This window comes from Triticum urartu, chromosome 6A (genome assembly GCF_056163025.1).
Source record: "Triticum urartu cultivar PI428250 chromosome 6A, HENAU_Tu73, whole genome shotgun sequence".
Lineage (NCBI taxonomy): Eukaryota > Viridiplantae > Streptophyta > Magnoliopsida > Poales > Poaceae > Triticum > Triticum urartu.
Window position 1 is genome coordinate 581,220,287 of NC_141878.1, and position 18,594 is coordinate 581,238,880.

The 18,594-nt window shown below is 44.0% G+C and overlaps 1 protein-coding gene and 1 long non-coding RNA gene across 4 annotated transcripts; one reads left to right on the forward strand and one right to left on the reverse strand.

The window, feature by feature from the left end:
• Positions 1–6,455: 6,455 nt before the first annotated feature.
• Positions 6,456–7,713, forward strand: LOC125512981 (uncharacterized). Its single transcript, XR_007285625.2, has 2 exons — positions 6,456–6,841; positions 7,368–7,713. It is a non-coding gene; the product is annotated as an uncharacterized LOC125512981 (long non-coding RNA).
• A 1,103-nt stretch (positions 7,714–8,816) lies between these two features.
• LOC125515355 (protein FAR1-RELATED SEQUENCE 5-like) lies at positions 8,817–13,296 on the reverse strand. 3 transcript variants are annotated; one of them, XM_048680807.2, is made up of 7 exons: positions 12,951–13,296; positions 12,633–12,676; positions 11,936–12,025; positions 11,783–11,857; positions 10,957–11,699; positions 9,366–10,241; positions 8,817–9,289 (listed from the first exon to the last, which is right to left on the reverse strand). In XM_048680807.2, exons 3-7 carry the CDS (start codon positions 12,017–12,019, stop codon positions 9,256–9,258), a joined length of 1,812 nt encoding a protein of 603 aa, XP_048536764.2. In that variant the 5' UTR covers positions 12,020–12,025; positions 12,633–12,676; positions 12,951–13,296; the 3' UTR covers positions 8,817–9,255. The 3 variants fall into 3 exon arrangements, with proteins under 3 accessions (XP_048536764.2, XP_048536762.2, XP_048536763.2); XM_048680805.2 differs by having other exon boundaries at positions 12,633–12,684; positions 12,951–13,295; XM_048680806.2 differs by lacking the exon at positions 12,633–12,676 and having other exon boundaries at positions 12,951–13,294.
• Between the last annotated feature and the right edge of the window lie 5,298 nt (positions 13,297–18,594).

An 18,594-nucleotide genomic window follows, 5' to 3' on the forward strand; every position in this document is an offset into this window, starting at 1 on the left:
AAGGCAGAACACCAAAGGCCAGCTGGTCTCCTCCAACCTCTTGCCATTCCAGAATGGAAGTTTGACCACATTGAGATGGACTTCGTGACTGGCTTTCCAAAGTCCAAGCGTGGCAATGATGCTATATTCGTTGTCATTGACAAACTCACTAAAGTGGCTCATTTTCTGCCTATCAAAGAGTCGGTCACTGTAGCGCAATTGGCGGAACTCTATACCTCTTGAATTGTCTCTCTGCACGGTATTCCTCAGGTGATCTCTTCAGACCGTGACAGCATCTTTACCTCCAAGTTTTGGGATTCTTTTCAGAAGGCCATGGGCACCAACATCCGCTTCAGCACAGCTTTCCATCCTCAAACAAGCGGTCAAGTTGAGCGTGTCAACCAGATTCTTGAAGATATGCTCAGGGCTTGTGTGATCTCCTTCGGCATGAAGTGGGAGGATTGTCTTCCTTATGCTGAATTCTCCTACAACAACAGTTTTCAAGCAAGTTCGGGCAAGGCCCCATTTGAAATTCTGTATGGCAGGAAGTGCCGTACCCCTCTCAACTGGTCCGAAACCGGTGAACGTCAGCTGCCGGGTAATGACTTAATCACAGAGGCAGAAGAAATGTGCAAAGTCATTCGTGATAACCTCAAAGCAGCCCAATCCCGTCAGAAGAGCTACTATGATAGTAAGCACCGTGATTTGGCTTTCGAGATCGGAGATCATGTTTACCTCCGCGTCTCTCCTATGAAAGGGACTCATCGTTTCGGTATCAAAGGGAAGCTTGCCCCTAGATACGTGGGACCTTTCAAGATTGTCAGCAAGAGAGGCGACCTCGCCTATCAACTCGAGCTTCCGTCAAACTTTGCAAATGTTCATGATGTGTTCCATGTCTCTCAGCTCCGAAAGTGCTTCAAGACGCCTGATCGCACCGTCAACTTCGAGGACATTGAGCTCCAAGAAGATCTCTCTTATCGTGAGCACCCAGTTGCTATCCTTGAAGAGACTGAATGCAAGACTCGCAACAAGTCGATCAAATTTCTCAAAGTCAAGTGGTCACACCATTCCGACCGTGAAGCTCCATGGGAACGCGAGGATCACCTCCGTTCTGAGTACCCGGCGTTCTTTCAGTCCTAGATCTCGGGACGAGATCTTTTCGTAGTGGTGGAGTGTTGTAACACCCCGGATATGATTTTCCCAATTTGTAATCCAACTCTTGCTGTTTCCGGCGTAAGTTATTTTATTTTCTCGGGTTCGGGTCTTTGTCTCCATGTGTTGTTATCATTGTCATGCCTCTCTTATCATGTCATCATGTGCATTGCATTTGCATACGTGTTCATCTCTTGTATTCGAGCATTTTCCCCGTTGTCCGTTTTGCATTCCGGCGCTTCGTTCTCCTCCGGTGGTCATTTCTAGCTTTCTTTCGTGTGTGGGGATTAAACATTTCTGGATTGGACCGAGACTTGCCAAGCGGCCTTGGTTTACTACCGGTAGACCGCCTGTCAAGTTTCGTGCCATTTGGACTTCGTTTGATACTCCTACGGTTAACCGAGGGACCAAAAAGGCCTCGTGTGTGTTGCAGCCCAACACCCCTCCAATTTGGCCCAAAACCCACCTAACTCTGCTCCATCATCTAGAGCGTTTGATCACGATCGCGTGGCCGAAAACCGCACCTCATTTGGACTCTCCTAACTCCCTCTATGCCTATAAATAGGTCCCCTCCGTTTTCGGATCTCCTTCCTCCCCGAAACCCTAAATTCACCCCGCGCGCGCCGGACATGCCGCACCGCTGCCCCGAGCCAGTGAACGCGCGCCACGTGGCGCCGCGCCCAGCCGCTTCCAACGAGGCCCGCCGGGCCCAAGCCGGCCCCCGAGGGCCCAGTCCGCGCGCCGCCCTCCCGCCTTCGTCCTCCACCGAGCCGCCGCCGCCTCTCCGCCGCGAGCCGCCGCACGCCGCGCCAAGCCGCCCCTCGCCGGCGCCCGCTCGCCCTCGTCGTTCGAGGCCCCGCCGGCCGCGGCCTCCACCTCGCCCGGCCTCGCCCGCCGCCTCTCCGGCGAGCCCGTAGCCGGATCCGCCCCGCCGTGGCTCCCCGTCTCCGGCCACCGTCGCCCCGTCTCCGGCGAGGTCTTCCCCGGCCATCTTCGGGAACCGCGCCACCGGTGAACAGTGCTCTCGCCCGATCCAGATCTGGGGAACAGTAAACCCTAGGTCATTTTTTCCCTAAGTCCTGAAATTTGCAGATCCATGTGCCCTTTTTCATCATGCTATATCTCCGCATCCGTAGCTCCGATTCATGCATATAGCATATCAAAATGTTCGTCTCAGAGGGTACATCATTTCATTCCATTGCACCATTTTCATTTGAGCTCATCTTGATGCCCGAAATGCTGTTAGAAGAGGGCTACTTGAGTTAATTGTCAGATCTGCTACTCCATCTTAGACATTTGTCATTTTTGCCATGATTATTGTGTGCATGATATGCCCATGAGTTCTACATATGTTTTGTTAAGGGTTTTGTCATCTTTCCAGAGGTGCAACCCATGTATTTTTGTGATGTGTCTGGTGCCTAGTGCAAGCTTGCAAAGTGAGGCACCCGTTAAATCTGTTTTCAGGGACTTAGTAATTTCACTAAGTCCTGGGATTGTTTAGTTCATGATGCCATATGTTCATGTTGTTTCGTAGTGATCCGTGCCTCTTTTGAGGATGATCAATAAAGGAGTTTTGTTAATATTTTAGTTCTCTATCCATCTGGGTCTTTGTTTGCATATATGGAGCAGCCTAGCTTGAGTCAATCGAGCTCTACTTTTACTTCGTTGTGAATCTGGGCAGATCGTCAACTTGTTTTCGATTTTGCCGACGTTATTGTAATTGATCCGTGCATGCTATGCTATTGTTCTTGCCATGTATAGCTTGCATTTTGTGCCTTCTTAATGGATGTATGCTTGTCTTGCCATGAGTTGCACCGTGGTGAGTGCATCAAGCTCGTAAACATGCCTACTTGAGTTATGTTTCAGCATGTCCTAGTTTTCACTAAGTCTCAAAACTGATTATGTTTTTGCTATGTTCGTGTGCTTGTTAGTATATTTTGTGATCCCTTTTGGCTCAAGGTCACTAAGGGACTTTTGTTAAACTTGTTGAGTAGCTCCATGCCATGTCTTACTTTGTCATGTTCAGGTCCTGTAGCATGTTGTTTTGTTGCTCCGAAGAGGGCTATATGATCTGAAATTCCAGACAAATGTTAATTTCACTAAGTCTGAGATCTGTTTACCATTTGCATTTGTTCCATGCTTGTTTGAACCTGTTAATGGATGAATTGGCCGTAGCTTAGTGCTAGTCTTTTGTTAAGCATCTTGAATGCTTCCCTTACATGTATTTTGATGCCATGTTTGAGTACTGTAGCATGTTTATCTCATTGCATTTAGATGCCTACTTGCTGTAAATCGCAGACCGGTGTCATATTTGAATCGCTTGCCATTTCCAAACCGTAACTCCGATTCCGGTGATCTTTATATCGTTTTCAAGCGATTTCATCTCATCTTTCCAGTGGCACACTTGGTTTTCCAAGTTGAGGCCAGGTTCATGCATTTCCTGTCATATTTTGCATATGCATACCGCATTGCATCCCGCATAGCATACCATGTTTGCATCTTCTTGTTTGATCCTTGCACGTGGTTGATTGTGTTCTTGTTGCTTGTTTGTCTTGTTTGGGTAGAGCCGGGAGACGAGTTCGCTATCGAGGAGCCCGTTGAGTTTGCTTTCGAGGATCCAGGCAACTCTGACAACTTTGCAGGCAGGATGATCATACCCTTGAAATCACTATTATTTTTGCTATGCTAATTTCCTCGCTCTTTTGCTATGCCAATGCTACGATGCCTACCACTTGCTTTCAAGCCTCCCAAATTGCCATGTTTAGCCTCTAACCCACATTGTCCTAGCAAACCGTTGATTGGCTATGTTACCGCTTTGCTCAGCCCCTCTTATAGCGTTGTTAGTTGCAGGTGAAGATTGGAGACCGTTCCTTGGTGGACCATTTATTTACTTGTTGGGATATCATTATCTTGCCATGTTATCTTAATGCATCTATATACTTGGTAAAGGGTGGAAGGCTCGGCGTCTCGCCTAGTGTTTTGTTCCACTCTTGCCGCCCTAGTTTCCGTCATATCGGTGTTATGTTCCCGGATTTTGCGTTTCTTACGCGGTTGGGTTATAATGGGAACCCCTTGATAGTTCGTCTTGATTAAAGCTTTTCCAGCAATGCCCAACCTTGGTTTTACCATTTGCCACCTAGCCCTTTTTCCCTTGGGTTTCCGGAGCCCGAGGGTCATCTTATTTTTAACCCCCCCCCCCCCGGGCCAGTGCTCCTCTGAGTGTTGGTCCACCTCTCAGCTGCCGGTGGCCACCAGGGGCAACTCTGGGCTGGCCTACCCGTACCTAAGACAATCTGAGTGTGCCCTGAGAAAGAGATATGTGCAGCTCCTATCAGGATTTGTCGGCACATTCGGGCGGTGTTGCTGGTCTTGTTTTAACCTGTCGAAATGTCTTGTTGTACCGGGAGACCGAGTCTGATCGGAATGTCTCGGGTGGAGGTCTATTCCTTCATTGACCGTGAGAGCTTGTCATGGGCTAAGTTGGGACTCCCCTGCAGGGATTTGAACTTTCAAAAGTCGTGCCCGCGGTTATGGGCAGATGGGAATTTGTTAATGTCCGGTTGTAGATAACTTGAACCTTAACTTAATTAAAATGAATCAACCGTGTGTGTTACCGTGATGGCCTCTTCTCGGCGGAGTCCGGGAAGTGGACACGGTGTTGGAGTAATGTTTGCGCAGGTTGCTCTCTAGTTTCTCGCTCGCGCTTTGCCTCCTCTTCTCGCTCTCTTTTGCGAATAAGTTAGCCACCATATATGCTAGTCGCTTGCTGCAGCTCCACATATATTTACCTTACCCTACCTATTAAGCTTAAATAGTCTTGATCGCGAGGGTGCGAGATTGCTGAGTCCCTGTGGCTCACAGATTACTATTACACCAGATGCAGGGCCAGATGATACAGGTCCAGATGGCGCGCTTGAGCTCAAGTGGGAGTACGACGAGGACTCTCAGCGTTACTATGTTTCTTTTCGTGATGATCAGTAGTGGTGCCCAGTTGGGGTGATCGGGACCATGTCGCTTGTTGGGTTATCTTTTATTTTGGCACCGTAGTCGGGCCATGAGTGTTTGGATGATGTATGTTATTTATGTACTTGGTTGACGTGGCGAGTGTAAGCCAACTATGTTATCCCTTTTATTTACCTATACTACATGGGATGTTTGTGATGATTGCCTGACTTGCGACATATGCCTTCAATGCGATTATGCCTCTAAGTCGTGCCTCGACACGTGGGAGATATAGTCGCATCGAGGGTGTTACAGCTTTTCTGCTTTATAGCGCTACTACTATGGGGTTACTAGTAGCGCTTTCCTGAAAAACGCTACTGCTAAATAGCAGCAGCGTTTACTTCTTTCTCGCGCTACTACTATGCTACTGTGTATAAGCGTTTTTCTAGTAGTGCTTGCCTTATTAATTGCCATGCATGACATAAATTAGTACAACATTTAATATGATACGGTATCATAATATGATATGAAACCACATCCTCTCTTTTCTCATTTAATTATGTGCTACATCATCCAAAAAATCTAGTTGGCATGCATGATACCCCTTAGACTAGCCACAATAGATAGTAACATATACTAATAACATACACATATTTCTAGACGATATTACTATCTTCATAGTGGGTAATAACTTAAGTGTGATAACATGCAAAGATTCATTTATTAGGTTATAGACTCATATTACATTGGAACATGTGATGTTACAGTAACTAGCTAAGTTACTACAACTATCTCTCTCTTTATTAACTCATTGCCACATAAGCAAATTTGCTGAGTTGGACTCGATGTTACTGCTGAAGTTACTCCCACTATGGCTAGTCTTATGATACTTCCATTATGACCAGCCTTATTCCCTACACCAGCCATAGCTCATAGGCCCGCAACCAATAGCACACCAATCCTCCTACGTCCTACATGACTCCTCGAAACAATGAAATATTAACTCATCACTAGCAGACTTGGTCCAACTCACGACCAAGTGATGCCCAGTTCCCTTAACCGCCTCCTGTTGTATCAGAATTCCACAAAATGTTGCTTGTGCTCCCTTTGCCGCATCCAAGAGGCCGCCCACCAAAGGAGGGTGCATCATTGCTAGACTACTTACCCAACATAACTTGAATTTTAGACTCATCTATCTACTTTTTAAAAATATAAATGTTATATATTGTACCCTTTGGATACCCAGTGGGTATGAGTATGAGTATGGGTGTCAATTTGTGTCCATGTATATTGAACTGGATGGGTATATAAAGTTTTTTTGGGTATGAGTTTGGGCAGAAGGGGGTTGTACCCACCCGAGAACGTATCTGGTGAAACGACCGAATTGGTGCACCAGATGCACCAGCTATGTATGGGCCGTTGGATTCGAAAGAAAGGGACATGATTCAGTGCGATGACGGGCCTGATGGTACATTTGCAGACCAGTCCTTGCAGCTCAGCTAAATCCAACGAATTGGCCTCCCCGTACTCAAATCGTCTTCCTCCCCTTTGCCAGATTCTGTACCAGTACATCCTCTTGAAGCTAGGGTTAAGGTCCAGCGAGCTCAAAGATTGATCTCAGAGCTTAACGAAACGCGGCTGTCTCTCCCTCTTCTGTACCACTCAGGCGAATTAGGGCTATTAAATTTCGACGGTCTCTCTCAACAATCCGCCGCCGGCGCCGCCGGCGCCGTCAGCACTATCCAACGATAGCAGCTCAAGGATGTAGGTATGTTCGCTTCTTCCTCTATCCATCTTGTTCCAGTTGACTAAAGGGCATGTTTTTGTTGATTAAGAATTGGAATAGTGTGCTGTGAGCACCAAATTTAGGTATGAGCTGCGACTATATTTCTACAATCTGCGTGCCAATTACAAGGGATGCACTCCCTGTTTTCATCCTTTATTGGTAAACAATATTAAAGAGAACGTGTACTTACAGAGTCTAACTGAATTTCGTGAAAGCATTACGAGTTCATCTTATTGATTTTGTTATCTAGTTCGTCCTTTACTCATCATCAATTTATGTTTTCCATAGTTACAAAAACATTTTTAGCTAACTACTGCTGAGCCAAATCAATATGTATCACCAATGGTGCATCGCTACTTCTCTAGTAGTGACTGTCCTTTGTGTTCTAAAAATGTGATACTTTGGAATCCAATGTTATTTCCACACAGAGATGCCTATGATTGTAGCTTAGGGTGTCACTACTAAGTTTAGCTTGGCTCCCCTGATGCCACCATTATTTTGTTTGAAGGTCATTACGGAGTCTCATTGCCCGGAGCCGGTAAATCTGTTGAAGAGCCTGAGCTATGACTGGGTAATCTTCAGAGGAGTCATCTTCATAGGTCTCCAAGATGGCATTGATGAAACTGATAATTTCACCTCTCATACTAGTCCAGATCGTGTATGGCTGTCTCAGGCTTCAGTTTTTGTAGCACCATGTAATCATCAAGAATGTACATTTGCTAGAAAATCTTGTATGCAGGTTTTCTGTAGTTTACATGAGTGGTTGTTGTACAATATACAGATGCTTGTGTTGTTCCGATGTGAAAGATGTGATGTTCTTGCATAGAAGCATCTAAATAAAATGTATTCAGATATCTTTTGGTTGTTACCGGTACTGATTTAGCAGGGCAGCAATAAAAGTTAATTGATATGATAAAAAAGAATACAGTATGAAGTCCCAGGTTGTGCGTATCTTTCCACTAGATATGTCGATCAAAAATTTCCAGAGATAATGGATGTCGGCTGCACAAATCTTGTGATGTATATCACATCTTCTATATATCCACAGGAAAAGATGTAACTGGGTTACAACAAATAAAAGAAACACCATGTATACAGGCTGACATAATCCTACCGTGGAAATTTAGTAGTTTCTCTTCTCATTTTTCTAACCATAATTTTCACATGTTCATGATCTAATTGTTTCTAAGCTGAGAGACGTAAATTATGAAGCTCTCTATTCACATTCTTTTTAAATGCATCTCTTCAGAAATTTGACATCAGGTTGAATGATTAAAAGTTTACAATTACACTGTATCCTCCAGTTCCTTGCTCGGAAATCCCACGAGTGCCCATGTCATAACCAGAACTCAGAAGATCAGGTTTGTCCGGGTCTGGATTTTCTGCTTTGTCATACTAACGATTTGAAAGCAAATATGCAGCAGATGTCACATTCTTCCAGGTGAAAGAAGAATGCATTATGGTCATCCTCATAGCTATGCAAAAAACCTACTCCAGGCTCCAGACTGAAGACTACTATTCCAGGCCAGATGAGCTAATCTGGTCCTAGGTAGGCTTCTCCAGAATCACTACAGGAAGCTCAAGATCACTCTAACTCCATAAAATGTTACAAAACAAAAGCTCTTTTGTTCACTTACAGAAAAAATCATCACGGCAGTTACTTGTAAAGTTGCATCTTTTATACTTAATATAACAGAGTTATATTTATCAAGCTTTCCACTTAAACATTACATATTTAAAGAAGCAGTACAGATTTCCATACATCTTAAACATTACATATTCTATTGCATTCTTTATTTTCAGATTTCCTGAACTTCAGGCAAGGGTCATGTCAGAATTTTCATCACTTCACTCCTGCAAAAATGCCTAAAAATATCTATTACAGATGAACATGTTCTCACTTATCGAAATTCAGATGATGATGCTAAAGCACAGAGCAACAAAAAACAGAGGAAAATAAATGAACGGTGCTCAATACACATAGTAATAAGGTTGCCCTAATTCGGAAAGTGTTCACATGAGCACGACATATAGCAAGCTGGCTACAGCTGCGACAATAACACAGAAAGACAAACCAAATCTTAAAACCTACATTAAGCTAGGCTTAGCAATTCGTTGCCCGGTCATACAATCTTTTCTTCCTGGTTAAACATGGCTAATGGGACAACATGGTTTACTGTTAGCGACTTCCTGAAGCTAACAGTGACCACATCCAGAGTTACAGACATAGAACATATGCATTCTTCAGTGACACATTTGCAAATGTGAGCTCCTGGAAGCACCAAAAGTCGAAAACCTCATCGCCTATGAATATCACTGCCATTTCCAGCAAGAATGTAGCCAGCTGAATGACTTCACATAATTATTCCAACATCAAATTAGTGAAACCACCGCCCCTACTTATCAGGAACCTTTTGGATGCTATTTGCCCTGTAAAGAATAAGAAAACAACATTAGCAAAATTGTAGAAAGGACATCGACATTTTTTCAAGGTTGCTTACTTTACCTCTTCTTCTTTTGGTTCACTGTTTGCTCTGAACCCCTTTTCAATCTCTTACCACTCCCTTTTGTGTTTGCTACATCTGGTGGATGAATACTGATCACACTTGGGAATGATGTTCCGACGAAGGATTCAAATTCTTGAACTTTACTTTGCTCACTAATGGCACCCATCTGTTCCAATTGCGTGAAGGCATCACCAACAACCTTGTGAAAATATCTCATTTTCTCCTCACAATGTTTCGCCGCATGAAGTGCCAAGCTAAATTTTGAACATGTTTCCGAGTACAACTTTTTTATGGTAGGTGAAAGACATGTAGATGGGCCTTCTAGCTCATGTCCGTTGGCGTCATAGGAAAGCTGACGTGCTGCCATTTTAGTCCACCTATGCAACACATATTGACTAGGAATTTCATTACACCCCTCATTCTTTAGGACAACAATGATGTGACGGCAGATGATACCCAGTGATTCGAACATACTACAAGAACAGTGTGCTGCCTTAGTACTAGTGTTGAAACTAACTACTCTAACTTTACCACTCTTGCTGCTAATACCAATGGTCCGGACCTCACCAACCTGGACAATTGATTTAACATGACAATAATCCCTTGCAGCCACCACCTGACGTTGAAATTCAGCAAAAACCTCATGAGTATAAACATCTCTACCATGACTCTCGATACTCCAACAAGTCTCGAGCATAGGTAGTGTATGAAGGCTGGCATTGTCTTCTTGCAATTCTTCTTGCCGCTGTTCCTCTAAAGCTGTTTCAAACCTGACCCAAAACTCAATCAATGCAAGATTTCGGTTGGCGAAGTGTCTGAAGAATGCATTCTCACTCTCAGATCTTGATGTAGTACTCCCTCCGGTCCTTTTTACTCTGCATATTAGAATTCTCTGAAGTCAAACTTCACAAAGTTTGACCGTATTTATATGAAAAAATATCAATATCTGCAATGCTAAAGTTATACAATATGAAACTTTAAGTCATGACACATTTATTGATATTGATTTCAGATTGTGAATGTTGGTACTTTTTTCTATAAAGTTGGTCAAACTTTACGGGACTTGACTTTAGTCAAATCTTATATGCGAACTAAAAAGGACCGGAGGGAGTACGCAAGATTCCGCCAAGGTGGGTCTCCATAAAATATGCCGGAATCCATGAGTTGCGTGACTCATACTTCTCCTGCAACCATGTATTATCTGCTAGCCCAAAGTCGGAGATTATTGAACACCATTGTGACTCAAACTCACTTGGTGTCTCTGATCCCCAAACACATGACATGAACCGTTCATGAAAATCTGGATTATTTTTCATGGTGGTGCCAACCTTTTCAGTAAGCTTCATGAGGATGTGCCACATACAAAGCCTATGCTTAGTGTTTGGAAAAACTTGTTCTATTCCTATTCTCATGCTTTGGTCTTCATCGGTCATGATGAGCTTAGGCGCAACCCCAGACATTGCTTTCAAAAAAGTCTTGAACAACCATATATAAGATTCTTTTTTTTCATTCCATAAAAAAGCAGCACCAAATGTGACACAAGATTTGTGGTTGTTAACTCCTGCGAAAGGGGCAAATACCAAGTTATACCTATTAAATCGATATGTTGAGTCAAAAGACACAACTTCACCAAACAATGAGTAGTTCTTTCTGCATATGCTATCCGCCCAGAAAATATTTATAAGTTTGTCATTCTCGTCGACTTGGTAATCAAAATAGAATGCTGGATTGGCAGCCTGCTTACTTTTCATTATATCTACTATGATCTGTCCATCTGCTCCCTTAATTGCTCTTTTAAAATCACGGTGAGAGTTTTGGAAGTCACGCTTTGTGCAGCCCACATTTTCCGGACACCCCTTCTCTACACTAAGCAAGCGATATGCTGCAGATGTGCCAACCATTGCTTTATGACATGTAAGTAGTTTGCTCCTCAACTCACTACTTACTTCCCTATTTGACTTGATGAGATGTCTCTTACTTGGCGAAATAAGTTGGTGAGTGTGTGATTGAACAAACCGGGCAACCTTATATTTGCCATCATCCTGCCTCCTCAGTCCAATCAAAGCCTCACAACCACACCTGGTTAACTTGAATTTTCGTTTAGGTTTTATCCTTTCCTCTTCTGGGGCCTCCTTTCTCCAACCCTCCCTAGCACAAACAAACCTCTTCCATAGTACGCCATGTTCATCTTTGTGTGTCGTCCATGTGCGAACCGAGAACCCGACTTCATGAGCATACATTTTGTAGAATGTCATACCTTCCTCCCAAGTGTCAAATTGCATACCAATTACGGGCTGTAAGTTAGGATCACACTCCGGCTCATATCTTGACCCCTGGATATGCAAAATAAAAAGATGTGCGGTTCATAAACTACAGCTCATGCATTGGATGTGCGAAAAAAAACTACTATACTTACACAAAACGGAAGACTGCTAGTTCGTGTTGGCGTGTGGTAGCTATTTTCATTGTTTTCGACCTGCTGGATCGTGCCCTAGAAATTTCAGAAAAAATCATCAGGTGACAGAAACTGTGCGATGTACGTATGTGACCAATACAACAAATGAATTACCATGGCAAAGCTGTTGGCATCATCTTCAACTCCCATTGCCGTAGTTGACCCAATACTTAGAGCACCACTTGTCATGGACTCCATGGCTGACTATTTTTCATGCAAATATAACACAAAACATCACACGCAGGTTAAAAAGTGGATAATTAACCTAGTACCAGGCAAAACACATCAATACTTTTTACTTAAGAGCATAGGTACAATGTGGACATCAGCAAAACAAAATGAGGAACATGAACAACTAGGATTACCATAGAAAGTTTAATTGAACATTGCAAATGCCGTTCCCATTTCATATCAGCGATGTGGAAGAAGTTCATATAGTACATTACTAGTTCATGTACAAGAACCCCGTAGGAACAACCAGTGACTAACCCACTCTTGCCATGTAGTAGGCTCCTAAGAAGTCATTTCTTTCACATACATGCCGAGTTGTCCACCTTACTATCAAGTTAGCAAAGGTATAAAAAAATTGTATACAAAGGAACAGAACACACAGAGCACATCCCCCTCAACTATTTGCACCGGCTGTTGTGATTACTACTAGAATTTTACCAACATCCAACGGATCAATTTTGTGCCCATACTATTCATATTCCCAAATGCCATTGGCTTCAAACACATGGAAACTGAATGGCCTGGAGGAAGCAAATATACTGTACATGGATAACAGAACAACCAAATTCGATGCTCATACCTTGGATCCTGAGCTATAAAGGACGATGGCTAGGTACTATTCAACTGCACAGCTGCACAAACCTTACTTTAGAGTTTGCATCAATATGGTTTTTCTATACTACAAAATACATATTAAGGTTCAGAACACTAGTTATTCAACTTTGCATAGGCTATTTTGCAGTAGAATATCTGCAGTCGTGTATCTCATACAGAAATCAGGTGCTCATACTACTTATTCAAGTCGCAATGATACTAGTTTGGAATAAATTGGGGAAATCCCAAAGGGGAAGAACCCAATATGACCATGATAAATGGATAATGGGATAAGAGAACATACCCTAAAATCCTCGAGGCGCAGAAGATAGCTGACTCCTTTGGGCAGTTCCTCTTCGCCCCCAGGAGCTACAGCACAACTCCTCTACATTTACGTGCTCGCCGGCGGCAATGGCGTCTTCGTCGGGCGCGACTCAGAGGAGAGGAGGGGAGCTCGTGCTTCAACGGCGCCGGAACTAGGTCCAAGATAGAAGTCGGAGAAAGTCCAGGAGAGGGGGCGAGAGAGGCGACGGAGCAGACTTCCCGAACCCTAGCGCGCAGCTGGACGGCCTGGTACAGAGTATGGCAAGGGGAGGAAGACGATGTGGGTACAGAGAGGTCAGATCGCTGGATTTAGCTGTAATGCAAGGACTATTTTGCAAATGTACCGACAGCCCATCATCACACTGAATCCTGTCCCTTTCTTTCAAATCCAACGGCCCATACATAGCTGGTGCATCTGGTGCACCAGTTTAGTCGTTTCACCAGATACGTTCTGGTACCCACCCATACCCTACCATTGCCATCCCCTACAGCTGGAGCCACTCTAGTCTGGTACTCTAACCATTACTAGTGATCATTGATCAACCTTAACTAGTTTGGGTGCTTAGCCAAGTTTGATCGTTTGCTCTTTCTCTTACTTTTGTATTGCCTCATTTTCATGCATCACTTAAGCTCCTCGCCTCCTTGGTCTGATGAGCTGATTTTTCAATTCACTAACAATTGCCCGTGCGTTGCAATGGGAGTATAAACATTCTAGTAGATTACCCCTGACTGCACGTCTATTATTGTATTATTGTTTTTGAGAATCCCCGTATATTATTATATTGATACGCTAAAATCTTACCAAATCTTTGTATGCAATCGCCATGATTTATGTGCCATTTTATTGTTAAGCACTTACTTGGTAAGAATTTAATGACTTGCCAACAAAATATGTGTTTATTTTGGTAAGATAATAAACATGAGACAATTGAATGGATGGGAGAAAAATCAAATATGTGAGGAAAAAATCAAAGAGGATAAGGAAAGAGTGGGACGTATATATAGAAGGTTAGACGAAAGAGAGGTGAAATGGGAACCTTACATTCTTTTTAAGTATTTCAATTCATAAAAGCTTGACGAAAGCGTTCTCCCCACACAAAAAACAAAGAAATAGAGCATGCCGTAGCTAGACAATTATTAGTCTCCTAATCAATCTGATCCACCTGCACCCGCAAAAAAAATTCTGATCCACCTGCCTACCATGCACGCGCGTGTGATCCCTAGCAGCAAGCTAGAGCTAGGAGTTGAAGTGCCGTATTCTGATCATGTGGTTGTTTTGGTGAAGGGATCGGCCGAGCAGGGACCAACAGGGCCTAAATGTCGACGTTATGAGTTGTTCTGGGAGAGAGATGCAACGCTACCGGACATGATAAAAGAGCCTTGGGAGGCTGTAGGTATTGTGCAGAACCTAGGCCAACTGCGTGATGCCCTCACAAAGACTATGGTGACCCTGGGTTCTTGGAGTAAAAATTTTGGTAATGTGACCAGGGAGCTTGCCAAGTCACGATCCCAGTTAGAAGAATTGATGCATATGAATGCAGATTAGCAGGATATTCATTTGGTCACAGATAAAATGAATGAATTACTTTATCAAGAAGAGATGATGTGGTTACAAAGATCTCGAGTCACGTGGCTAAAGGAGGGCGATAGAAATACAAGATTTTTTCAGAATAAGGCTGTCTGGAGAGCACAAAAAAATAAAATTCGTGAGCTGAAGGATAGCATTGGAGTGGTGCATTCTGATTTTGTTGCGATGGGAAAGCTAGCGAACGAGTACTTCCATGGTATTTTCTCAGCGGACCCCTCGCTTGATGCTTCTCCAGTACTTGATCTTCTTGATGCTATGGTGTCGGATGAAGACAATATCAAGTTATTATGTGCACCTTTCACAGATAAAGAAATTGCGGATGCTTTATTCCAGATTGGTCCCCTAAAGGCACCGGGGCCGGATGGATATCCAGCAAGGTTTTTTCAGCGAAACTGGAGCATACTAAAGGACGGTGTCCTTGCTGCGGTGAAGGATTTCTTCATGACGGGTATTATGCCCGAGGGGGTAAATTCCACGTGTATTGTTCTTATTCCAAAAATTTCTAACCCCATAAAAATGTCTGATTACAGGCCCATTAGTCTCTATAATGTGATATATAAAGTTATTTCTAAGTGCCTTGTTAATAGGTTGAGACCCCTTCTGGATGACTTAATTTCTCCATAGCAAAGTGCCTTTATTCCAGGGAGGATGATCACTGATAATGCATTGGTGGCTTTTGAGTGCATTCACTTTATCAAGCAGGAGAAGGATCCTACAAAAAGCTTCTGTGCTTATAAGCTTGACCTGTCAAAGGCATATGATAGGGTGGATTGGGGCTTCTTGAAGCGAGTGATGCAAAATTTGGGTTTCTCTCAGCGATGGATTGATTGGATAATGACGTGTGTCACATCGGTGAGATATTCTGTCAAATTAAACGGAACCCTCTAGGATTCATTTGCACCGGCGCGTGGTCTTCGGCAGGGTGATCCCCTTTCACCTTTTTTATTCTTGTTTGTGGCGGATGGCTTGTCAGCTATTTTGAAAAGTAGAGTACGTACGGGAGACATTACCCCAGTTAAGGTGTGCAGAACGGGCATATCACACTTGCTTTTTGCTTATGATACTTTGTTGTTCTTTGAGGCATCTAGAGATCAAGGGAGAAGTGAAGGCAGCATTGGACTTATATGGTGAGGCCACCGGTCAGAGTCTGAACTATAATAAGTGCTCAATATTTTTTGGTACTGCTTGCCCGACCATGTTACAGGAGCAGGTTAGGGAAGCTCTGAATGTTACGAGCTTGGTGTTCGAGGAGAAGTATCTTGGTCTTCCAACACCGGAGGGACGTATGTCAAAGGGACGCTTTCAGAACCTTCAGGCGAGTCTGACAAAGCGTTTAATTCAGTGGGGTGATGGTTTTCTAGCCCAGCCGGGTAGGGAAGCTCTTATCAAGTCGGTGGCCCTAGCGCTGCCGATGTATATTATGGGTGTTTTTAAACTTCCCTACTCAGTATGTGATGATCTTACGAGGATGGTGAGAAATTTCTATTGGGGGTCCAAGAAAGGGAAAAGGAAAGTTCATTGGAGGGGTTGGGATTATTTGTTAGAGCCCAAAGATAAAGGAGGTGTGGGATTCCGTGATTTCCGGATGTTCAACCAAGCTCTGTTGGCCCGTCAGGCTTGGCGACTTCTTTCCAAACCTGAAAGTTTGTGTGCTCGTGTGCTCGTGTGCTCAAGGCAAGATACTATCCGCAAGGTAACTTAGAGGATAGGTCTTTACTGGAAACGCATCATCTACTTGGCAAGCTATAAGTCATGGACTTAATCTCTTAAAAAAAGGATTGATATGGAGGGTTGGCAATGGAAGAAGCATCAGGGTCTGGAGACATAACTGGATTCCCCGACCTTTCTCTTATAAACCAATATCTCAACGGGAAACTTGCCGTATCCGGTTCCTAACAGACCTTCTGAATAATAATGGCTGATGGAACTATGCACTGCTAGCACAATTTTATGTCCGGCTGATGTTGAGGAAATCTTAAAAATACGGGCTTCTCCAAGATTGAGCGATAATGTGATTGCTTGGGGTCCTGGTAATCTTGGTGTCTTCACGGTTAAATCAGCGTATATGCTGGCGTTTGAGGAGGCACATAGGGGTACAACAGTTTCTTCTAGTACTTTGGCAAATGGAAGTAGACCTTGCTGGCAGTACATATGGAAGAGCGGGGTTCCGCCCACTGTGCGTAATTTTGCATGGCGACTAGCAACAAATGCGCTCCCGACGTGGAAGAATAAGAATAGGATAGGCCTAGAGCAGTCCAGCAGATGCCCAGTTTGTGGTGTGGAGGAAGAGGACAATTATCACCCGTTTTTGAGATGTCAATTTGGTCGTGATCTGTACCTGGCTATGGCCAAGGTGTGGAATCTGCCGGCAATTGAATCGATTAGTCCTAATGGGAAAGAATGGCTTCTTCATGCTCTGGCTCCACTTGGTGAGTTTGATCGTATATTGATGTTGCTAATTTTCTGGAGAACCTGGTACATCCGTAATGAATTAGTTCACTACAAACCAGCGCCGCCCATGCAAGTGTCAATCTGTTTTCTTCAGAGGTACAGAGAAGAGTTGTTGTGCATTAAGCTGAACCCACATGCAGATCCAGTGAAAGGAAAGTCGATCATTACGCTCGACCGGGCCGCCAGACAACCTAGTGTTGCCGCGCCAGAGAAGGATTTAGCTTGGGTCCCTCCAGTACTTGATTGGGTTAAACTAAATACGGACGGCTCCTTTGTATCAAGTTCTAGTGCAGTTGCAGGGATGACTCTGCGAGATAATATGGGCTCCATCATTTTTTCGGCTTGCAGAGCACTATGGTCTTGTAGAGATGCTTTGGAGGCGGAGCTGTGTGCGTGCATGGAAGGACTGTCTCTGGCGTTACAGCGATCTGATCTTGCTATAGCCATTGAGATGGACTCGAGCATGGCTGTGTCTATGATCTCATGTGCGACATTGATCGCTCAATTTATGCTTCCCTGATGAATGAAATCAGACTTCTTTTAAGTCTTAGGCAGACTTCTATTACTCATGTTTCTAGACTACAAAATAAAGTAAGTGATAGACTAGCTAGCTTTGCTAGAGTTGAAGGTCGGACTATGACTTGGCTAGGGTCTGGTCCAGTAGAGGTTTTGGAACTAGCTCAAAGTGATTGTAAGGACATTGTGATTGAGTAATACAAGTTCTGTTGCCGCAAAAAAAAAGTGTTGAAATATCGTGCCAAAAACCTGCCTTGTCTTAAGGCAGAAATTTGTCATGGAGCTGTTAGCTGTCGCGAAGAAAAAAAACAGGTCGTGGAGAAAAGTCGGAGCTAATTGCATGTAATCATGGGCTGGGCCGTATCTTCTTGTGGCACTGCGATCAGTTTGGCTCAATCCTACAATCGAATCGCCTTAGCGGTATCAAACCTACTGGACACATACTGTTTGGCTTCGGGACAGAGGATAAATCACGATAAGTCATCAATCTTTTTCAGCAGAGGCTGCCCGCAACAGGTTAGAGAGGATACGAAGAATATTCTGAATGTACAAAATGAGTCACTCAGTGACAGGTACCTGGGTATGCCAACGGAGGTCGGACACTCGAAGAATGGGACTTTTAAGTACTTGCGGGATTGTGTTTGGGAAAAGGTGAAAGGTTGGATGGAGAAACTTTTATCCTCCGCAGGGAAAGAAGTACTAATCAAGGCGGTTGCTCAAGCAATTCCAGTATATTCTATGGCATGCTTCCGTCTTCCTCGAGGCCTATGCGAGAGTGTTACTTCGCTAATCAGGCAATTCTGGTGGGGGAGCAAACAGGGCAAGAGGAAACCTAGCTGGGTGGCTTGGGACGTGATGACATTACCAAAGAACCTTGGAGGCCTTGGTTTTCGAGACATGGAGATCTTTAACTTGGCCCTCTTAGCTCGGCAGTCCGGGCGCATGTTGCAAAACCCCTTGTCTTTGAGCGCGAGGATCCTGAAAGCAGTCTACCATCCTGATACAGATATCTTCGGTGCAACCTTGGGATCACACCCCTTGCAGATCAGGCGAGCCATCCTGGATGGCC

Excerpts from the sequence above, each read along its gene's own strand:
- LOC125515355 (XM_048680807.2), bottom strand. The coding sequence starts at position 12,019 with ATGGAGTCCATGACAAGTGGTGCTCTAAGTATTGGGTCAACTACGGCA. Across the intron at positions 11,858-11,935 it reads ATGCCAACAGCTTTGCCATG|GGCACGATCCAGCAGGTCGA; the intron begins GTAATTCATTTG and ends TGAAATTTCTAG. Across the intron at positions 10,242-10,956 it reads TCAACATATCGATTTAATAG|AGTAAAAAGGACCGGAGGGA; the intron begins GTATAACTTGGT and ends TCTAATATGCAG.